Source organism: Sesamum indicum, linkage group LG8 (assembly GCF_000512975.1).
Source record: "Sesamum indicum cultivar Zhongzhi No. 13 linkage group LG8, S_indicum_v1.0, whole genome shotgun sequence".
NCBI lineage: Eukaryota > Viridiplantae > Streptophyta > Magnoliopsida > Lamiales > Pedaliaceae > Sesamum > Sesamum indicum.
Window position 1 is genome coordinate 13,509,532 of NC_026152.1, and position 21,337 is coordinate 13,530,868.

The 21,337-nt window shown below is 34.6% G+C and overlaps 3 protein-coding genes and 1 non-coding gene across 4 annotated transcripts; 2 read left to right on the forward strand and 2 right to left on the reverse strand.

Moving 5' to 3' along the window:
* Nucleotides 5,346-7,312, forward strand: LOC105168483. The gene is made up of 4 exons (XM_011088585.2): nucleotides 5,346-6,006; nucleotides 6,408-6,478; nucleotides 6,698-6,796; nucleotides 6,952-7,312. Exons 1-4 carry the CDS (start codon nucleotides 5,421-5,423, stop codon nucleotides 7,060-7,062), a joined length of 867 nt encoding a protein of 288 aa, XP_011086887.1. The 5' UTR covers nucleotides 5,346-5,420; the 3' UTR covers nucleotides 7,063-7,312.
* Nucleotides 7,728-13,759, reverse strand: LOC105168484 (E3 ubiquitin-protein ligase ORTHRUS 2). Its single transcript, XM_011088586.2, has 9 exons — nucleotides 13,161-13,759; nucleotides 11,822-12,357; nucleotides 10,744-10,869; nucleotides 9,794-9,893; nucleotides 9,649-9,710; nucleotides 9,449-9,554; nucleotides 9,089-9,230; nucleotides 8,713-8,930; nucleotides 7,728-8,504 (listed from the first exon to the last, which is right to left on the reverse strand). The coding sequence occupies exons 1-9, from the start codon at nucleotides 13,587-13,589 to the stop codon at nucleotides 8,013-8,015; spliced, it is 2,211 nt and encodes a 736-aa protein (XP_011086888.1). The 5' UTR covers nucleotides 13,590-13,759; the 3' UTR covers nucleotides 7,728-8,012.
* TRNAK-UUU lies at nucleotides 17,463-17,535 on the reverse strand. Its single transcript has one exon. It is a non-coding gene; the product is annotated as a tRNA-Lys (tRNA).
* LOC105168485 (cytochrome b-c1 complex subunit Rieske-4, mitochondrial-like) lies at nucleotides 17,624-20,876 on the forward strand. Its single transcript, XM_011088587.2, has 2 exons — nucleotides 17,624-17,939; nucleotides 19,958-20,876. The coding sequence occupies exons 1-2, from the start codon at nucleotides 17,753-17,755 to the stop codon at nucleotides 20,599-20,601; spliced, it is 831 nt and encodes a 276-aa protein (XP_011086889.1). The 5' UTR covers nucleotides 17,624-17,752; the 3' UTR covers nucleotides 20,602-20,876.

Here is a 21,337-nt window from a genome sequence, read left to right on the forward strand (position 1 = left end):
AACCCCCCCCCCCCCCAACCCATCCTCTCCCCTATTTGATATATGTGTATACAAATACACACATGCACACACTACTAATAAAGGTAAATTACATCTATATTGGATGGATTATAAATGTATTTTTGTTAGACTGAAAATTACGATGATCTCACTTGAGGTTTGTTTTAATTATATATAACTGTATTTGTTAGAGTTCCGATTGGTAATTGATCCCGCACAATTTTCAACAATTATCATCTAGTGAGATGGGACTGATGAACCAGTGAAGTGATAAAGTGGTGAAAATGAATTGAATAATAAATGACACTGAACTGATGGAGAGAAGAGGTGCGGCCCATGACCGAAAATGACCTTCACATCGACGGCGGAAAGTGACGGCCTAAACAAGAGTGAACTGATAAAGAGAACAACCTGATGGTTTATATTCTGGTGCTTATTCTTGATACTGCACTAATAAAGAGCTTTTTTGTCTTTTCAAAAATATATTTTTTCAACTTTTTTTTGGGTCGAAAATTCTAAGGCTATTGTTGTACTTACCACGTCACACGCACTTACACACTTCTCCTACAAGCATTGTAAGATTTTACAAACCACATATGAGATACTTACATAATTTTCAACCTATAACTGAGATGTATTAATAATTCAGACAAACTTCAAGTAGTGTATATATTTACCCTACTAATAAAGCAAAAGACGTTAAAAGTATATGAAAATTAATTAATATTTTTTTCTTCACAAATATATAACTATACATAACCAAACACATAAATATTAATAATCTTTATTTATACTTTGCACATGCATCGAGTGTGCTCAATTACAAATATATATATATATATATAATATCTCTAATTATGTCAATTCCAATTATCTCCTAAAGTTACAAGTTAGGTATTGGACCACTACGATTAAAAGAGAGAGAGAGAGAGAGAGAGAAATTGTGAGTCCACTTTTGAAGTTGGGGGCGGGACTAATTAATCTATAATATAAGTGATGCTTGGAAAGTTCTACATTCAAAAAGATTTGTAGTAGGAGAGGAGGAATAAAAGTTAGTCTTGTAAGTAGTGATTAACGACTTAAGCGTGCTAAGGGTGAGTCCAGGACGTGGAGAACTAAAGCGTCAAAAAGGAACTTTTTAAGGCTAAAGAAAATCTAAAGCGTGATAATATGGATACTGAAGTCGCTTTTTACGCACTATGCATGCAGGAATTATATAGCTTTGCGGAAATTGTAATAAATTAACATCTTTTCTTCATCATTTATTTAGGTAATAATTATTTAAATTTATTATGGAACACGAGAAATATTACAGTATTAATTACCAATGAAAATTATTACCGATTATAAGTCACAATAGTTTTATATATATATATATATATTCGCGTATCCTAGTAATAGTAATGATTTTTTTAGTTTTGTATTAGTTATATAAGAATTATATAGTAATTGTCATTAATACTAATTTAATCATAAAAATAAAATGAATATAATTATTTCTATCAGTAATTAACACGTGTATAATGATAATTTGTTAACAATAAAATATAGTTGTTACTACAATTATAATGAACTAATTATTAATGACAGTTTAGATTAGTTCTTGTCTCTCTAAATCTTTGAAATAATTATGGAAAAACAATAACTTTTTATAATTAAAATATACCTATTATTAATGATAATTTTATATTTTCAATAAATATAATTATCGCTATGATTGTGTTATTACTATACATGCACATGTGTCACTAATTTTCAATAATAATAATTAATTAATTTTGTTGCTATTATATATTTTTCAAAATCATGTTATGACAAACAAAAAGCAACCTTCATTGCGAAATATCTAGTGTTAATGATAATTTTAGTATTGCCATGCATCATATATTTTATTACTAATATTATTTTTTTCAATATCATATTACAAACTCATCCTACATTAATTAATTAGTTCTGTCTTGTCTATTAATTAATAGACAACAAATTTCGCACAATATTTTCTAGTAAAGTGGGTCCTTAATTCTTACGTGGATTGTATTTATTTGTACTCAACTCACTTGAAAACATATAATATTTTCCTGTAATTAATCACTATAATTAAAAAGAAAAAAATCGTAGCTAATAAAACCTAATCACGAATGATAAATATTTTAATAAATATTAATTAATTATGATAAAAAATGAAATTCTATATTAATTTTATTTGATACGATTAATAGTATCAAATTACCATAATTTTTAAAATTATGGTAATTTATAGAGTAAGAAAAAAGAAAAAATTGTTTGGCAGTGAGTCCTTATATTTGCTGCTTTTGATGAAGTCTACTTTTAATCATTATTAAATAAGAAAAATAGAAAAAGAAGTGGGTCATACAATTTAATTGGAAAATTGTAATTTTATTTCTATAAATTTGGTTCGTTTTTTAATTTAGTTCTTTTTGTTATAATTTTTTTATGTTACATTATATAAATTAGAAAGAAAAATTATTTTCAGTTTTTAAATGATTTTTCTGTTCAATAATTAGTGTTTAATCGTTAATTTACACACGTGCTGGACAAACGCCCTCTTTACTTCTCTGATAATCATTGGACGGATAAGTCACGTGAAGACTTAAAAATAAGAAAATTTCTAAAATCAAAATAAATGGAACTAAATTAAAAATTCCTAACATATGAAACCAAAAATACTATTTTTCCTAATCTTTCAATTACAAACATGTCAGACATTTTAACAATCAACCCAACTATGGATCCTTTAATATTGTAGAACCATCGAGGGTTGGGTGTAACTCACAAAAGGCAGCACTTCTGCTATACTATATTTGAATTTTGAAACATATCAGACATTTGAACAACTAATGTAACTATGCGAGAGCTGATTCTATGAAGCTGACACATATCGAACATTTCACAAGGTCCATGAATATATAATACTTTCATGAGTTAAGTATAGTTTACGTAAGCTGATACTTCTATTCTGGACTTTTCGATTCAACTACAAATTTATTATATACGTAAACACGCGATACGTACACTAATTCTGTAAATACAACACTGTCAAGAGTTTAGTATAGTTAACGTAAGCCAACATCAAATCTTAAATAAAAAAACACATAACTAATATTTTTTTATTTAAATCAATTGAGAGTAAATTTGGGAGCACTCGATTAATAACACGTATACTTTTCAAAAATTTCTTGTACGGACAATCCAATCCAATCCAATAATATGAAATAAAGTGAGGGTGTTGTAGGCGGTGAATCTCAGCTAGTGAAGATATATATAGGGATGTTGAGATTTGAATTTGGATAGACACAAAGGACAGACAAGGATAGGGTTGTAGTGTAGTGTAGTGTAGTGTAGTTGAGGTTACGCATGATGTTTTGTGGGCCAAGAACCAAATCATAGAAAAGCCCAAAGAAAGTAGATATAGATATGGGCTACTTGTTCACATTCACACCCATCTCTAAATTGATTCTTCCCATTTCTGTAATAGATTCTCACTCTTCTCATACTGTCCCAAAACTGACCATCATAAAAGAAACAAAAACATTTGGGAAAATTATAATATGTTATTTGATATTTATTATAATTATAAATATTTTTTATTATTTAAAAAATTATAAATACTCCTAAAATCAATAACCATCTAATAAAATATTTTCATATAATGAGTTGTCACGAATGAATATATTATATAGATGCTGAAAACGTCAATATCATTTATATAAATCATTCCTGTTTTTTTTTTAAATTACACATATACCCCAAAAATATCATGATTATTATACAAACTATCTCAGTTTTTTACTGTAAGGGTAATTTTTATAATTATGCAAAGACAAAGATGTTTCGTGTAAATAGATTATAGATCTGAAGTGTAAATGTAATTATTCTAAAAAAAATATTATCCATTATAATAGACGAGGAGAAATTTTCTTCTTACCCTTTTAGTCCATAAAAAAAATTTAAAAAATAAGCAACATTATTTTATTGTCCAAACAGTATTTTGCCAATATTTCTCCATAAAAAATGAACGAAAACCTAAGAGAGATTACAGAAGGAAAAATGCTACCTTGTCCCAACATTTACATGCAAATAAGATTGGAATGAAGGGTTGTTTGTAAGCTAATGAATTAAAGGCGGTTTGAGAAGACATGAGATGTAGAAAGCTTATTAATAATGTTTTGAAGATGATATTCCTTTTTGTTTGAATATAGAAGTGAGAATGATAGATGAGATGGTTGGTCTGTAGGCGGGCGTGGTGGGACTTGACGGCGTCGACATCAATGCAGCGTGAAGAGGGAGGGGGACCACGCCGGATTTGACCTCACCCTAACGCTTTCGGCACCCACCGCCACCGTCAACTTTTGCGGCTGCGGCGGCGATTTCCCACCTCCAATGCAGGCTTTTCAATTTCAAGCGTGATGGATGGTTGCGACTACTGTTGTTTCTTCATTTCTTTTTTTGAGTTCATTAGCAGAATCACTGATTCAGTTTCAGGCCACTGCTGCTAAAACAAATGCTGTCATTGGATTATATGTAGTTCTAAATATTATTTTTTAAAGAAATGTAGTTGGATGGGTTAGTTTTTTGAAACTAAGCTATATGTATAGATATTGATTGGAGATGCTTCTCTTTTTTCTTGGCTTTGAGTCTCAAAGTTTAATTTGGTGCGTTTTAGGTAATGAATTTTGTAAAATTTTTGTGGATAAATTGCAATTTTGATCCAACAGTTTGCAGGGTTATCTCTGTTGATACATTTTTATTGTAACATGTCATTTGAGGTGTAGAATATGGCTGACGTATCAACCCAGTTAGATGGGCCATCACTATACTACAATTGAGTCTGAACTGATTATTATCTCACCAATAGGCCAACAGTAGTGTTGCATCAATTGAGCTTGTTGCTACCTGACTTGCTGATACTAAACTGATTGAATTCGATTTTTTTATATTAAACTTGAAAAAAGAATACTCCAATGTCAAATTATATATAGATATATGAAAAGAAAAAATAACAATTGATATGAGAGTTATGATTAAAATATTTTGAATGAGAATACATATAAAACAAATATGTATTTGCTTCTATCACATTTCTAAAAATCGAAAATGAAAATTAAACCAAAGAAGAGGTTTCCATCCGTTTCAAAAAGCATTGGGCTTTGCTTTTCCGGCCCATACTCCCGACTTTCTATCTTCTTTAACTGGCCCACTAATACTAATGGCCCAAAAGGAAATTCTTAAAGTGCTACTTGAAATATCTATTTTCTGCTTAAATCGTTATCACAAAAAATATAATACTAAATTAAAAAAATAAAAAGGGAAAATACAGATTCTGATTTCCCCAACGACTAATCCAAAATTAGCGGGTAGGAGTGATTCGTATTCGGCAACTATATTTCCCCCAAACAACCATGTCCACTACACTCATTCTTCCTCCTCTATGCATCAAACCCTTGCCTAAATCTCTGCTCCTCCGCCTCAATTCGCCTCTGATCATTCGCCGCCGCGGGTGCAGCTGCCGCTCAACGCTTCCTGTGAAATGCCAAGCCGTGGAAGAGCCGACGGAGTCCACTACCGTCTACCGAGGCGTGTATGGTCCGTGGAAAATCGAATCATCCGACGTTCAAGAAGTCATACTCTACAGATCGGGGCTCGTGACCGCCGCTGTGTCATTAGTGGCTGCGGCTTCGGCGGCCTTCCTACAAAATAGTGATTTGGAAGTGTTTGACTTAATCAGGAGAAATTTGGATTTGTTTTATGGTTTGGGAGCTTGTGGATTGGGTTTGTCTCTGTATTTGATTCACATTTATGTTACGGAGATTAAGCGCGCGCTTCAGGCGCTGTGGGTGATTGGTGCAGTTGGATCTTTGGGAACGTATGCAACTTTGGCTCAACCGGCGGGGAAGAGTTTGGTGGAGTATGTTGTTGAAAATCCGACGGCTGTGTGGTTTGTTGGTCCGCTGTTTGCTGCTTTGACGGGCCTTGTGTTCAAGGAAGGTATATATGTTTATATGATTGCTGTAATATCAACTCTCGGGTTGTTGCTTGACGTACTTTTGTCTCTTGTTAATTTCTTAATCATTTTGCTAGGCTTTTACGTGAATTAAGTAATAATTTAGATGAAATTGGACGCTTTGGCCCATGTAACGTTGTAATTGTAGTTTCAAGGTGGCTGATGCACCAAGGCAAGTTGGAAACAAGCTATTCCATCTTGATGTCTAGATTTTGTAGGAGTGGAAACAATCTTTGTTCAAATTCATTAACACCCAAGCTGAAGTACTGTCATATTTATGCTTATGTTTAACGCATATTAGCTTATAACAGATCTTCAAACTGCCGTGCAAAGCAGGGTGTTCAACCTTCATAACAAGTTTTTGAATCCCATTTGTTTGTGATAGGGCTTTGCTACGGCAAGTTGGAAGCTGGCATATTGACATTTATCATCCCATCAGTTCTTCTTGGGCACCTGGTATGTGGCAATGGCTTATATGGTCATACTCACACTTAAAGTTTAGTTTGTCTTGTTATTGTTATCATATGACAATGTCAAAACCTCTTACCTTTGGGCTAACGTTTCTTATTTCTAATTCGGGGAATTTGATGTCTGGCAATTGCATCAATAAATGAGATTTGTGAGCTTACTACGGGCTTTAATGTTTCTTCATGATTGACCTTTTATGTGGTGCAGACTGGTTTAATGGATGAAGGTACAAAACTCATTTTGTTGGGTTTGTGGATGGCGCTGTTCGTCATATTTGCTGGAAGAAAGTTCACTCAACCTCTTAAGGTAGAATAAGTTTGGTTGGTGCTGATTGCGTTCAGTTGCCCTTCATAGTTTACTTAAGATCTTTAACACTTGTCACTGAAGACGTCTCAACTCTCCAGCTGTTGAGGACTGTAATGGCTTTGTCTGAATAAGCTGTGATTTTGTTCATTTTGCAGGATGATATCGGAGACAAATCAGTATTTATTTTCAATGCCTTGTCTCAAGAGGAAAAGACAGCACTCGTTAAAAAACTTGAGGAGCAAAATTATTCTCAGAATCTGAATTAGGTAGGCCAAAAGCCAGTTATAGTTTTTGCGAAATAGGACCTGCACCATGTTTGCCACAAATTTAGATTAAATACAGCCAAAACATGTGAAGGGCAAAGAACTATAGATGAAATGAGAAATCCAATGGCCCTTACTGCTTTGCATTTTTTTTGTGGATTCACAAATACTAGTCATTATCCTCACCAAAATCATTTTCGTTCTGTATATTGCGTGTTCATACATGATACCATCTCTTTGATTTCTGATGACAGCCTAAATTTGCACTTACGAGGCAAGTCCACTAATTCTGTTCACATTAATCAACATGCTTGTCAGGTTCTTAGTCTAGAAAAGAAACTGAAAGTGGCATTTAAACATATTTAAAGATTAACTCCTAATTGAGAATGTAATCTACATGAGAAACTTCATGTAATTCAAGCAACAGAATAAACTATAATCCAGAACATAAGATGTCAAGACTGCAGCCTAAAGTAAGGAAAGAAGAGAGCAATGTGAGAAGATCCTTTGGTTGATTCAAGTTCAAATAAAGATGGTAAACCACCACCATCATATCCAAAAGGTTTGCCATACTTCACTGGGCATCCTTGAAATCACAAAACTATCACAAAGAGATTGGATGCAAAAAGCATGTGATCCAAAGACAAAAAGATGGTAACCCACAATCATACATCAAATGTAGTTCCATACTTTAAAAAACTCCCAAGAGAAATTGTGTACCCATGATACCAAAATGTAGTTCATAAAACCTGCCAAAAAGAAACTATGTACCCATTGCCCCACTTCCAACCCAAATAACAAAAGGTTCTCAATCCCATGTAGCTACTCAAAATAAGAGATGAGGTAAGAAAAGGCCAAGAGAGCACAAAAGTAGAACTAGAGACTGCTGGCTTTAGCATCCAAAACCATTTAAGTCTTCTTTTTGCCTCTTTGCTTCCTGCCAGCATCTGAAGCTATTGCGCACATGCACCAGCTCTCTTCCGCAAGTAGGTTCTCTTAGGTTTTTCAGGTTTTGCAGTTTCATGAGACTCTTTACACTCAGAAACTCCAGCCCCAGCACCAGCAACTTCTACATCACCAGACACAGCAACTGGTTTAACTGTGGATTTTGTTGGCAACATTCCATCACCACTGCCTTTCTTTCTCCTGGATACTCGTTGAGGTTTGGTATCAGTTGACTGTTTCACAGCAACTTTATCATCCTTGCCTGCTTTCAGAACTTCAGCATTTACATCACAGTTCTCTTTATTTTCAGCAACAGTGTAGGATTTTTCGTCCATGCCATCAGATTCTTTGTTCATGTCCACATCCATACTTCCATTATCAGCATCATCACTTATATCAACACCTTCCCGATCTCCACTGTCAATTCCTTCAGTCTCCAGGCTTTCCTCCTTCATCTGGTTCTGTAGCGATTCAATTACATTCATCAACTCCCTGTTGACCTGCGAACAAAATCATGGTAAGGTGAGTGCAAATTTTCCGATTTACATAGCATCTAAGAATCTATTTTACTGTGAACCTGTGACTCTATGATTGATAGAAAAGGGAACTAGCATAGGTAATGAGATGGAACTTTCTATCACCAAACGATTCATAATGATACCAAGAGCAAACAGCAATGCAATGATTAATTAATAATAATATTTGTACCTGGGGATTCTGAAGGAAGTCCGATATATCATTTTTGCAAGATGGGCATTTCATAACATTCTTCTGAGCCCGTAGTGTCCTTGTCCCTCCACATGTCCTCTGTTTTACAAATGACTGACCGGCAAATGCACCCTCTAAGCATGCTTTGCAAAAGTTATGAGCACAAGGAGTAGTGAGCGGAAGAACCATCACATTCCGGCAGATTTGGCAACTAAATTCTGATTAAAAGTTACAACAGCTCAGTAACACATACAGCCAAACAAATTTAGGCACAATCATTATAAAACAATTGCCAATCTATACAGAAACCATCCCGTACGAAAGCTTCCATGTGACCGGGAAAGAGCAATTATAATTGTTAGAATGGGTAGATTACCTTTCAAAAGCCTTTCTTTGACAGTTCCCTTTCTGCTCTTACGTTTTCTTTTCTTTGTAGTCTGATCTCCACAATCATAATCACCGGGTGCTTTTTTACTTTCTGGTGGAGTCTTTTTCCATATCCAACGGCCCTCTTGATCCTGCATTAAAATTTTAGACAGCCCCCATCCTTAGATTACTTACTTTAATCCTTTATTTAAACGTATTGTAGGGTGCCATAGTGGGAGAGGGGGCAGGGTAGAGCGTATACAACATGTCACCATTTCTCTGCACTCCATGCAGACTTAAAGTTTTAAAGGCAAACATTTTTACAAGAATATAATGAATTTAACAAACAAGGTAGACTGCAGCTTCTCACATCATAATCCCAGGCGGGACTTGCTTTCCTTTCAGTAATATCAATAGCATGCTTCAACTCTGGAACAGGAGGCAGCGATGATCTTGGACGGTCACCATGGTCATCACTGCAACAAGCAATAGTAAAATCTCAAATACAACTTAAGCACGTAAAAGATATACACGGTGGAGGAGGCAGGTGCTGCAGTAAAAAGAATTAACCTTGTCCATGGTGCAGGATCATTATCACAACGAACAAATAGGTAGCGACAGACCTTAAACCCCTGTAACAGTTAAACAAGAACGCAGTAAGAGAATGTATTAAAAAACAAAGGCACATAAAGTTCTTTTCTTGGCAAATTTCTACTTGAATTCCAGCCTTGCGCCAACACTTTTCAATCCTGTAAACTCCATCATATCGTACACCTTCCTGTGGTGCATAAGAAGAACGTTTCTCCTTATGAGACCTGCCCATGAAAAGAGCAAATTAGTAGAAGAATGTGCAAGAGGCATTAATCACAAAATGATATGGAAGACAACTTTCAAAATACTTGATAAAGCCTTTGTTGGCAGTTACACAACCAAAGCAAAACACTAATCTCCTATCAAAATAATTTACTCAGTCATAGAGGCATTAACTGTTAACTATTGTCTGTAGTCTGCAGATAACTGGATAACTTCAGCAGTCACCAAATGAAGTACTTGCCAACCAACTATAATAGTGCGAACAAATTTTCTCAAGAAGATATAGTTCCACTTTTTATATATAGCTCCATTACAACAGTATTAAATGCCATGTGGAAAAAGGAATTCTGACATTCTCTCTCCAACAGGATATAATTCAGCTCCAAATAATTCAACTGAGAAAATAAACTCTGAGCATTGATACATGTTAATAATAAGAAATTTAACCATGTCATAGGGGTTATAGCAATCAGCATCCCCATTTATCCAAATGGACCTCAGCATCAGTCCCATGATACTTTTACCAAATCTTAGTGTATCTAACGTGTCTGCTCTTGCCGGTGCCCATTCTTACATACCCAAAAAAGACATCCTATCCAAACAAGCACATGCGTGAAAAAGCACAATAATACATGATAGGAACAATAATTGAATGGTCATGAGGGAGAAACCTAACATAGTAAATCACCATGCATTCTGTTTTCTTACATTTAAGAACTAAATAAATGTTCACTGCACAGTGGGAAATCCTAACTACATAATTGAAGTTGTTCCTCACCACATATGACATTCAGGCATATGCATGATATAATTTATGTTTAAACTATTCTGCACATGGAATTACTAGCTTACCTCACAACTCGAACAGGATAACCCTTTCGGCAACTGACTCGTAAGGCCTCATTAAATTTTTCAAATCTCTGGTCAAACGACTGTATCTTGTTCGTCCTTTTATTCCCGCTAAGGTCACGTCCACCACTGGCACCAGCAATCAAGTAAAAAAAAATTAAGAGACAGTTATCATTCAAAATGCAACACAACAGCACCTAGGTGTAAATAAGAAAACGAATGGATTCCATAGACATCCAATAAATAGCCGCAAACATAAGTTAGTTAATTTAAATTCAGATCCCCAAAATTCTTTCCATGACACCGAAACAAACTTGTCTATCAAGCAATCCCATACGTAAGACTCCAATCATAGTTGGTGATGCTCCTGTGGGGAACTATTCCTTTTCATGATGTCAACAACTGCCCAAATTGGCAACTGTTCCTTGTAATGGTCTTTCAAGCACAGCATACAATTGAATCTAAGGATTATTCAAATGAACTAAATATAAAGGAATATATCCAGAACTAAAAATAAGAAAGGAATATATCCAGAACAAAAAGAAACAAAATGACTGTTCACAATGGATCACAAGAATTTAGAAGCATTCAAGGGGATAAAGGAGAATTTCAAAGTAGTAAACAAGAGGCGTATTACATGGATGAGCTTATTAACATGTATCCTTGGAGGATAAATACCCATCCAAAAATAGAGTGATACAGACAATGAATGAAAGTCCCAAATACCTTTCTAAGTAATCATAATGATTACTACCAACAACCAATTGAACTGAAACATCACCACACCAAGTAACAATGACAATTGACATAGCAAATTACATAAACTAGAAACACAAGATTTGGAAACTCAGGAAGGAGAGTTCCACAAGCATCAATCATAATTACTTCACAAACAAAGGTTAACTTTAACAGTTGTATTTATGTTATTCATTTACAACCCCATAAACCTCTAGAAAGTCTTCACAGCAGACGAGCACACCCAAGTTCACAATAACTTCAGATAAATTCAGTTCAACACAAGAGATTAAGATGTAAGATTACTTAAAGAGAAATAAAAATTATACAGCAGCATTGAGTATACCTTCCTGTGTAGAGGAACCAGTCTCCATGATCCTCATCGTCTTCATAACCCCCAGACAATGCAACCGATTGAGCCCCATGATCTGCCTGACCACAAATCCCTGCAACATGTGGAAAGTGAGCCCCCCATTGCCTGCATTCCATCCTATCTTCCCAAGTTTCACCAACCAAAACACCCTGATTTCTTTGTGGGTCACTCTCAGCTGTTATTGGACCAAAATAATCAAGAGGAACTGTTACAAAAATCTTCCCACTGCATGCATTAGCCTTTCCAGATTTTTGTGCTCGCTCAGTGGTAAACGCTTTGTCAGGACGGTCTTGGTTGTGAATAAAATGATGGACTCTTGGGGCTCCTCCTGCAAAATTAGACTGGGAATGTTTGGCCATTCTGATAGCCATAACAATAGCAGAGTTAATTCGAGGCTCCCTTGCCATCTTAATAGGAATTGTTTTCCGACATATAGCACAAGTCTTCTTGCGCTGCTGTGCCACCCATTTCTGAAAGCATTTCAAGCAAAAGTTGTGGCCGCATGGTGTCTGAAACAAAAATCAAGAAGTTAAAATGATACACAAGCTTTTCAACTACCTCACATCTTCAGCCCTTCTCCTAGATGGGATGGGATTTATAAGCATTTATCACGATAGTTATCTTTTTCACATGATAACAAGTTACAGTTTATCCACACATAAGACCAATTGATGCCATGACAATGTTCACTCAGCCAAATATGTACATATAGATATTAATAGGTATCATAATATCATAACAAATGTAGCTCATACGCTACAGAATGTCGACCCACATCTACCAAACCAAAGGATATCCAAGCTTGTCCTGTGAGTTTAGTAATTAAAATCCTTCCCATTTGAATATAAACCCAAAATCCTTACACTTTTTTGTTGTTCAAGGCTTATCCTTTAATACTAGAAACACCATTTTCACCCTACTCATCATCAGAAAAAAATTATTTTTTTCATTTAAAAAAATAAAATGGATTTTGGCAAAACAAAAAATGAAAATAAATAAACGTAAATTAGAGCAGGTTTGAATTATTTGAAAAATATTCTCAAACTCAAAAGAACTACAGAAAATCCCCACATCTTTAAAAGATGCCCAGAGAAACCATTTCGATTCACCACAAAACGACATCGTTAGGTTGATGATACCCAAGTCAGCCCCAAGGACAAGAGTAAACCACGGACCACATTCAAAATACTCATCATGTTCTCCGCTGCAAAGTCAAACGCTTAAAATTCGCAGATCAAACACACAGCAATTCAAATTTGAACACGGAACAGACATTTGCTCACACGAACAGAGGAAAAGGAGTAAACCATACCGAGACAGGCCTATCGAGAAGCTGCATGCAAATGGAGCAGTTGAACTTATCCCCCAAAATCCCCAAAACACCCCGAACGCTACCACCCTTCTTCTCCTTCTCCTCGTTCGCGCCTCCGCTCATCAGCTCCTGACGCCGCTTCGCCTTCTCCCGGTCCGTCAGCGAAGCATCCGACTCGATCGCACGGATCTTCTCCACCAGTCCTCCTCCGGAAACCGCCGGTTTCACCACCGCTCCGGAAGGATCTGAACAGTCAGGGCAGTCCCACTGAGCTGCATCGGCTAGGGTTTTGGGGGGGGCTTTCAGACACGCAACGTGCCACGGCGTGACGCAAGTCTTGCACGTGAGCGTCTCCCCCTCCGCCGCCTTGTTCTTGCACACCATGCACACTCCGTCGCCGTCGCAGGGGAGCTCGCTAACGTGCGCCATTGGATGATTGCTGCTGCTGCTTCCGCGAATTTTATACAATAAACAAACAATAAAAAAACCCAAGCAACTGTAATGATAGTGGAGTTTGGAGTGAGAGAGTGGTTGGCAGTGGCTCTGGGTCTGGGAGTATGCGCTTAAATATAGGAGAGGAATTAGGGGACTGTTTGGCGCGGACTTGAAAATTGGAACTTAATTTTAGTGGAAAGTTTTTGAATATTTTCATTTCTTGCCCGTTTCCCTCTTTACTTATAGTTTTTGGTAAGTTGAATGATATTTTCGTAAGCTCCTATCCCTTATTATTATTATTATTCTCTTTTTATTTCTATGCCAGAAAGGACTCACTACATACCATTTTAAGACTCTCAAATTAACTCCTAAAGATTTTTTTATTTCATATATATGTTTTTCTTTATTCAAAGTTTTATTGATTTAGAATTATTACTGATCTCATATCAAAGTATTATGAAAATAAATTATATTTTATTAGGTTATGAAAAACTTTTTGTGTATGTAAATACATGAAAATCGATGGAAATTATAATAGTATAGTTTCAGTGAAAATACATATAAACAAATATGTTTTAATATTTATTATTATTTTAAAAATAAAAATACTACAAGAAATTCAAAATGGTTTCTATATTATTTTTTCAAATATAGACAAGTGTGTATTTTTTTAAGAGATTCAATTATTTGATTTTATATTTATTATAAACGTTCGAGATATCATTAATTATCTTTCTTATAGGAAAAAAAAGTAAAAACAAACACAGCCTAACATTCTTTTTGTAATCCTACTTTCATATTGCAATGATATTTATTATATTCCTTTCCAAAAAAAAAAGTCAAAATCTACTTAATTTATTAGGAAAAAGAATAGTTAATCTCATATAAATTTTTTAAACCAAACACACCTTAATAATCTTGAAATCTGTGAGGGAAAAGAGAGTGAGATTTTTTAACTAAAAAGCTCATGTCTTTTTGAATTTTGTGAGTATTATACAGACAAATATTTTAAATTTGATTTAATGTTGTCTTAATCTGCTATAATGTATCCACTGTGTGATATAAATCTTTAAATCTATTTTTGTGTTAGAGATTTGAATGTTAAAGGATTCTTAAAATCTATTATAACATACTATTAATTGCGTAATTATGAATAGTTTGCAAAATTTTGAATTCAAAAGAAAATTTTGAAAACATTACCATATATTTGAAATTCACTTGATTCTAAATTTATTTGAGGATTTTTATTTCAAGTCTTTAAATTCAAATCATTACCATCCAAATAAAAACATTATGGTAACTCATATTATTTTACTCCTAAAACGCAAACATCATATTGTTATATTATTAATTTTATTAACCGGTAAATAACTTACATAGTCTCTTAAATTTGTATTTGAAATTATTTTAATTTTTTATTTTCACTTTTTAATCTTAGGAGACTTTTAGTCCCATAAGATAAGAGTTTTTGCATTTTTAATCCTGTACTTTACGTTGTTAATTGAATAAAAAACATTGTGAATATGGTCATATGCACTAATCCAGTGAGAACAAATTTGTTAGGCCTTCGAACCATATTTGCAAGGTTTTTTAATTCTGTGTGATAAAAAATATTAACCTGCAAAGTGCGAGACCAGAAGTGCAACATTCTGTATCATATGACACTGAAACTGCAAATTTTCTAACTTTGCTATTCATAAAAGTTCTTTTTTTTTTCATCTAGGCTCTCGGTCAACTTTCTGATGAAAAAGTCACCAAAATTCAGTCATGTCACCTGGATATGCTATAATCACAGGACAAACATGTCATGATATTTATTTTCTAAAACAAGAAAGAATTATTTTATATAAATATTTTTTTAAAAGATATATATAATAACATATTTATACTTGAAAAATGTAACATTCACAAATGGCTTTTTTTTCATTAAGTTGACCAATAGATTGGAATGAATTAAAGGTGAACTTCAAGAATGATAAAGTTAAGAAAAAAAAATGTAGGTTTAAAGTAATTATAAATACAAATTTAAGAGACCATTAATGACATTTATTCTTACTTAGTTATTAAATTTTAAACTTTTCTTTTGATAATTGTCTTAAATATGACTTTTACAAGCATAGTGTAAATTTTAAAATATTTATAGAAAAAAGTCACTAACATTTATCCCCAAAAAAAAAAAAATACTAGTAACAAAAAAGTGCGAAGTATGTGTATTGATTTTTTAATTATAATTCTTATATAAACAAATAACTTGCAGAAAATCATCATGAAACTCAACATGTCTTAAGTAAATCAGCAACCCATAGTATAAATAATGGTATTTTAAGTTATCATTTCATGTTACTAAGTGAACAGTTGCATGAATTCATTTATCTGAAATATTATCCTCTTATTCAACAAAATACACAGAATTGATGTACTACACACATTCAAGAACATAGACAACAGAAATGAGTTTAAAGTTTTAACTTGAAAAATAAATTAAAAGAATGTTACAAGAAAGCAAATTATAAGATATGTAAGAAAATAGAATATTGAAAGATACATAAACTTACCGGTCGAGAATGATACAAAATACCATTTTAGAGGATAAACGATGATTGATATCCACATATGGAGACGTGATAAATCACCCATATTGAAGCTTCTCGTTTGAGATCAATTTGAAGATGAGAAGCGATATGAAAGTGAAGCGAAATAAAATGACCGTGCGTCGGCGGCTCCCAATTTCGAACTTATTAACCTAATTTGTGTTTGTATATAAATGATAACAGATACCACCGACTAATTAGGGTATATATACACGTTTTCTTTTATAATAATACTCTTATAAAATCGTATAATTTATAATCCGTGTATAATAATTTTACGAACAGTAAAATTAGTAGGGATAATAATTGAATGTCGTATTTGAGATCTAGCATTTATAGAGAGATTAAAATTTACGAAAAGCTAGTTAGTACTCATAAATAACTTTACGATATTACAAGTAATTTTTGTTATCACGACTAATGAGACAATATTTTTAAAGATATAAAATTAAGAAATGGGATATTTTCTTGTTTTTTGTATATTATAATTCATCAAGAAAAATATAAAATAAAATATTTTCTAAGATATGTATGTTTCTACACACATTGGTAGGAATGCCATTGTTTTTAGGGCATATCTCCAAAAGCAAGGAGAAAGGTTGGTAAAACTCATCATAAATTGAATCACATCAAATGGATAGCAACATAGGATGCTTCTCGTCGTGGCCTATTAGGAGTTCATAAGGTGCGTTTATCACATAAAAATATATAAATATCCTTAATTTTTATATATGTAAGTACAAAAAATGAAACTGATGTGTATAAAAATAAACTGACCCAAAGAGACCCAAATGATTTAAAAAGAAGAAAAAAACGAGAGGCCCGTGAATTCTAGAAGACCTAAAAGGTTCTAGTGGGTGCCCCAGAACAAATTGGTAAAAGAAGGCGGTTCAAGACATCCCCTATTTGAATCATGATCAAAGCCCAACAAAATATTAGGCCTAAAAAGCCCGCGTGGCAGCCGACACTCCACTGTGGCATCTAGTTGGTTTAAGTGTCAGCAGCCATCTTGGAACCACATCACCTATAATAAGGAAGAATTATCTGACAACTAGGACTCCCTAACGGTTGAAACTCTTTGCAGACGAAGGAGGTCCCTTAACTCCGTGCATTTTTCAAACGTATCATATATAAATATATGATGAGATCGTGATTTACATAAAAATTAAACTGAGCTTGATGAATAGAGACAAACTTGTGATAGCTAGTGATCTACTTTAATTCCTATCTCAAAACTAAAATCCACCGTGAATTTATTATGTTGAAAGTCGGATGACGCCGTCTGTGGGAATCGAACCCACGACCACATGGTTAAAAGCCATGCGCTCTACCGGCTGAGCTAAGACGGCTGTTGATATAACATTTTAACTCTATTTTTATTTATCACCTAATTCGATTTAACAGGAAGGAACAGCGATATTAGATTTCTTGTTGTTTTTCTCCTCTCTCACAGAAAATTGGTCCCCTTCTCCTGAGCGAGAGAGCAAACCCTAGGTAAGAGTCCGCGAATCCATCATAGTTAGACGATCGAATTCTGAAGAAGGTGACAAATCTCATTGATCGAAGATGCTGAGAGTAGCAGGGAGGAGGCTATCTTCTCTCTCATGGCGGTCTGGTCAGACTTCGTTGCCTGCGGCCTCCTCTAGGAATCCATTCACCGCCGGTGATTCATCTTCAGATGGGCGCACCGGATCCATCTCTTTACCCGTTTACCCGTGTGCCTTCTCCAATTCACTTTTCGATCAAATCAGAGGTACGGTGCTCTTTTTTTGGTTGCGCTTCTTTTGCTTTTGTTATTTTCTTCTTGACGCGATTTTATGCCTTTTAATTTGGTGAAGATCGGATTTTTTGTGAAATTAGAAGTTTGTAATTGGGGGAAGATGAATGCTCTCTGTGTGTGTGTGTGTGCGTGTGTCTTCACATGAGCTGCATCAGGTGATATGAGCTGCTTTTTCCTGTCAAAGAATCTGAATTGCCTAGATGAGATTATTATACCAATTTTATTATTGATTTGAATTTCTCCCAAACTTTTGGAATTATGGGATGATTTTCAATTTACAATTGGACCTTTTATATTTATTTGTGATTGAACGGTCTGAATATTTTTTGATTTGGAAATGCTGTGATATGCTTGTAGATGGTAAGTTCCCGCTGGAGCTTCATTGAGCAATTGTTAGAATTCTTTACTGTGATTAGTGTTTATACTTTCACCCAATTTGTTGCAGTAATTATGGAATAAACATGCTTCTATACCATTCCATAGTGAAATGTGTGATTTTTGGCTATAAATGTTGGAAAAGTATGCTAAAGTGTATTGTGTTCTTGGGTAACTGCCTGATAATATGTTATACCAGAATTTTCATTTTCTCAATTTAATTGCTCTGGAAATTTTTGATGAACTGTTGCCTAGTCTTTTTTCGGGTAGTTTATTTGGGCCTTGCTCGTCATGCTTCCTTTTTACTAGTTTTTGGGAGGGATGAGTCAGTTCAGCCAATAACCTGCCAAACTATGCTCATATTGTAACTGTTCATGTCACAATCAGTGAATACATGCAGAAGAGTGGTTCAATTTGTTGGCTTAGAAAATGACCATTTTGATATAGATATATCAGTTTTCACATTTGTTTACTTATCAATTAAATTCACATGAGTTGTGCAAGATGAAATGAGATGACTGATTGGCCTGGCATGGAGTGTGAAAACTCTATTCTAACCATTGGATATAACATGTTTCTTGAGGGTGGATGAGGTGGGGTTGGGTTGGAAGGTGATAGTAAGAATCGTGTTCTTATACCCAGATCAGTATGGAATAAGGAATTTTTTGAATTGAATCGCATTTGCATTTAAGGAAAAGGAGTGAAACATGTATCAGAAACTTATTTTAAGCTATAGATATACTATTCATATGGAGTATATCGTGGGATGAAAGAGGTATATGTGGTAACAGTTTAGTTTTGAGATCTCATGGGTTGGATAGCATGAGCTTCCATCAGAGTGTCTTTATTAAGGTGACTAATTGTTGAATGTTATTTGCAATATGAGGCATGTACCCTTCAGGTTAATATAGGAATTCATTACTTTGCTCTGAGTTACTCCCTTTACTCAATTTGGAGAAGATGCACAGAAAAGATTCTAGCTCAGGACATTTAATCAGCCGAATCCTGTATGAATATACCTATCCATATGTTTGCGGAATTGGCGCTGGGGTTCTTGTTCTTTTGTGAATCTATATCAGTTTAAAAGTTGACTGGTACATATTGCTGCTCTTCTCTTTATTTCCTTCTTACTGACCTTGAATTTTTTTTTGCCCCATTTGGAAAAATATTTGGAATCTTTTCAGAGTCATTTCTTTGGCTTTATCTTGTCTTCCGTCGTTCTCTTTATTAAATTCTTGTATCTGAGTGGTTTTATCTTGTTCTTAACTCCTGCATGTTCCACTTGTCATTGTGTCTCCATGGATGATTTGGAGGTTCAGGTTGGAATGGGAAATGACAGAATATAATAAGTAGCCACATTCTCTTCTGAGATGCAAAATTTTTGGAAAACTATTATAAATTATTTGTGTATCATTTACATCTCAACAAGTTACTTCTACAAATTTATCTTTCCCCAACACATTTTTAGCTGGTGCTCCTGTATCCTTGTTGTAAAGTGAATGTTACCAATGACTCATGAGTACATTTCTGAACTCTTCAGTTGTTCCACTTGATTCTATAATTTAGTAGCTAATACGATTACAATAATAAGTCAACCTTCCATGGGCATTTTTTAGGGTTTTCTTCTGGTACCCTTGCTCCGGGACAGGAGACAGGTGTGATTCCAGATGTCCCTGCTACAGTGGCAGCAATCAAGAATCCCAGTTCAAAGATTGTCTATGATGAGCACAACCATGAGCGTTATCCACCAGGTGATCCCAGCAAACGTGCATTTGCATACTTTGTTTTGACTGGAGGCAGGTTTGTGTATGCGTCGTTGGCCCGTCTCCTCGTCCTGAAATTTGTTTTGAGCATGTCTGCCAGTAAAGATGTCCTTGCTCTTGCTTCCCTTGAAGTGGATCTATCTAGCATTGAACCTGGGACAACTGTTACTGTGAAGTGGCGAGGAAAGCCAGTTTTCATTAGGCATCGAACTGAAGATGACATTAAGTTGGCCAACAGTGTCGAGCTTGCCTCCCTTCGTGATCCACAAGAAGATGCTGTTAGGGTTAAGAATCCAGAATGGCTTGTAGTCGTTGGAGTGTGCACTCATCTGGGTTGCATCCCCTTGCCAAATGCTGGTGACTTTGGTGGTTGGTTTTGTCCGTGCCATGGATCCCATTACGACATCTCTGGTAGGATTCGCAAAGGACCTGCACCATACAACCTTGAGGTTCCCACTTACAGCTTTTTGGATGAGAACAAGTTATTGATTGGTTGAGTATTCTCTTTATTAGGTTGTCGAGCACCAATTCTGGGGAAGCCAGAACTATCTTTTCATACTCATTTGTAACTGTTAATTTTGCCTTTAGAAGGCTGTTTGAGTTATGCTTGATTGACTTGAATAGCCCAGCAGTCTGAAGGGGCTTGCTGTTCTTAATAATGCTGGCTACTCATTATTATTTCGTCCTTTTAAAGAATCTGTATTAAGAGTATATCTTTGTTAGGAATAAACAGCGTGATGAGGCTTTCTATTATGCTCATTCAAAACTGTCATCTGATGCCTGATCCTTGTTCTTCATTAGTCTCAAAATCCAATTGACTTGGACTATTTTGCTGAAGATGCAGAACATGAATATGTAAAGTGTGAACTGAGAAAGACACTGGAAATCCTGCTCACTCTGCACACGTTCTTGGGCGAGAGGATCTTCATGATTAATGATGTTGTTCTATCCAACTGAAGATAATAGGAGTGCAAGTGTAAGGGTGTTTGCAGTGGTTCTTGCATTGATGGAAGTAAGTTGTAAACAAAGTTTAGTTGCAGTGAAGGATGAAAAGGTTCTAAAATAAGTGAAAAATTAAAGAACATTGAAAAGGTTTTAAAATAAGTGAAAAATTAAAGAACATTCAAGTTGGATGGTTCCGGAAAACAATTTAATAATTATAATTTTACCAAACAAATTTGTAAAAGTCAATAGCAAGCTATTCATTTATTTATTTTTCTTAAACGAACTAAT

Excerpts from the sequence above, each read along its gene's own strand:
- LOC105168483 (XM_011088585.2), top strand. The coding sequence starts at position 5,421 with ATGTCCACTACACTCATTCTTCCTCCTCTATGCATCAAACCCTTGCCT. Across the intron at positions 6,479-6,697 it reads CAGTTCTTCTTGGGCACCTG|ACTGGTTTAATGGATGAAGG; the intron begins GTATGTGGCAAT and ends TATGTGGTGCAG. Across the intron at positions 6,797-6,951 it reads AGTTCACTCAACCTCTTAAG|GATGATATCGGAGACAAATC; the intron begins GTAGAATAAGTT and ends TTCATTTTGCAG.
- LOC105168484 (XM_011088586.2), bottom strand. The coding sequence starts at position 13,589 with ATGGCGCACGTTAGCGAGCTCCCCTGCGACGGCGACGGAGTGTGCATG. Across the intron at positions 9,711-9,793 it reads GGCGCAAGGCTGGAATTCAA|GGGTTTAAGGTCTGTCGCTA; the intron begins GTAGAAATTTGC and ends TAACTGTTACAG. Across the intron at positions 8,931-9,088 it reads CAAAGAAAGGCTTTTGAAAG|AATTTAGTTGCCAAATCTGC; the intron begins GTAATCTACCCA and ends ACTTTTAATCAG.
- LOC105168485 (XM_011088587.2), top strand. The coding sequence starts at position 17,753 with ATGCTGAGAGTAGCAGGGAGGAGGCTATCTTCTCTCTCATGGCGGTCT. Across the intron at positions 17,940-19,957 it reads ACTTTTCGATCAAATCAGAG|GGTTTTCTTCTGGTACCCTT; the intron begins GTACGGTGCTCT and ends GGCATTTTTTAG.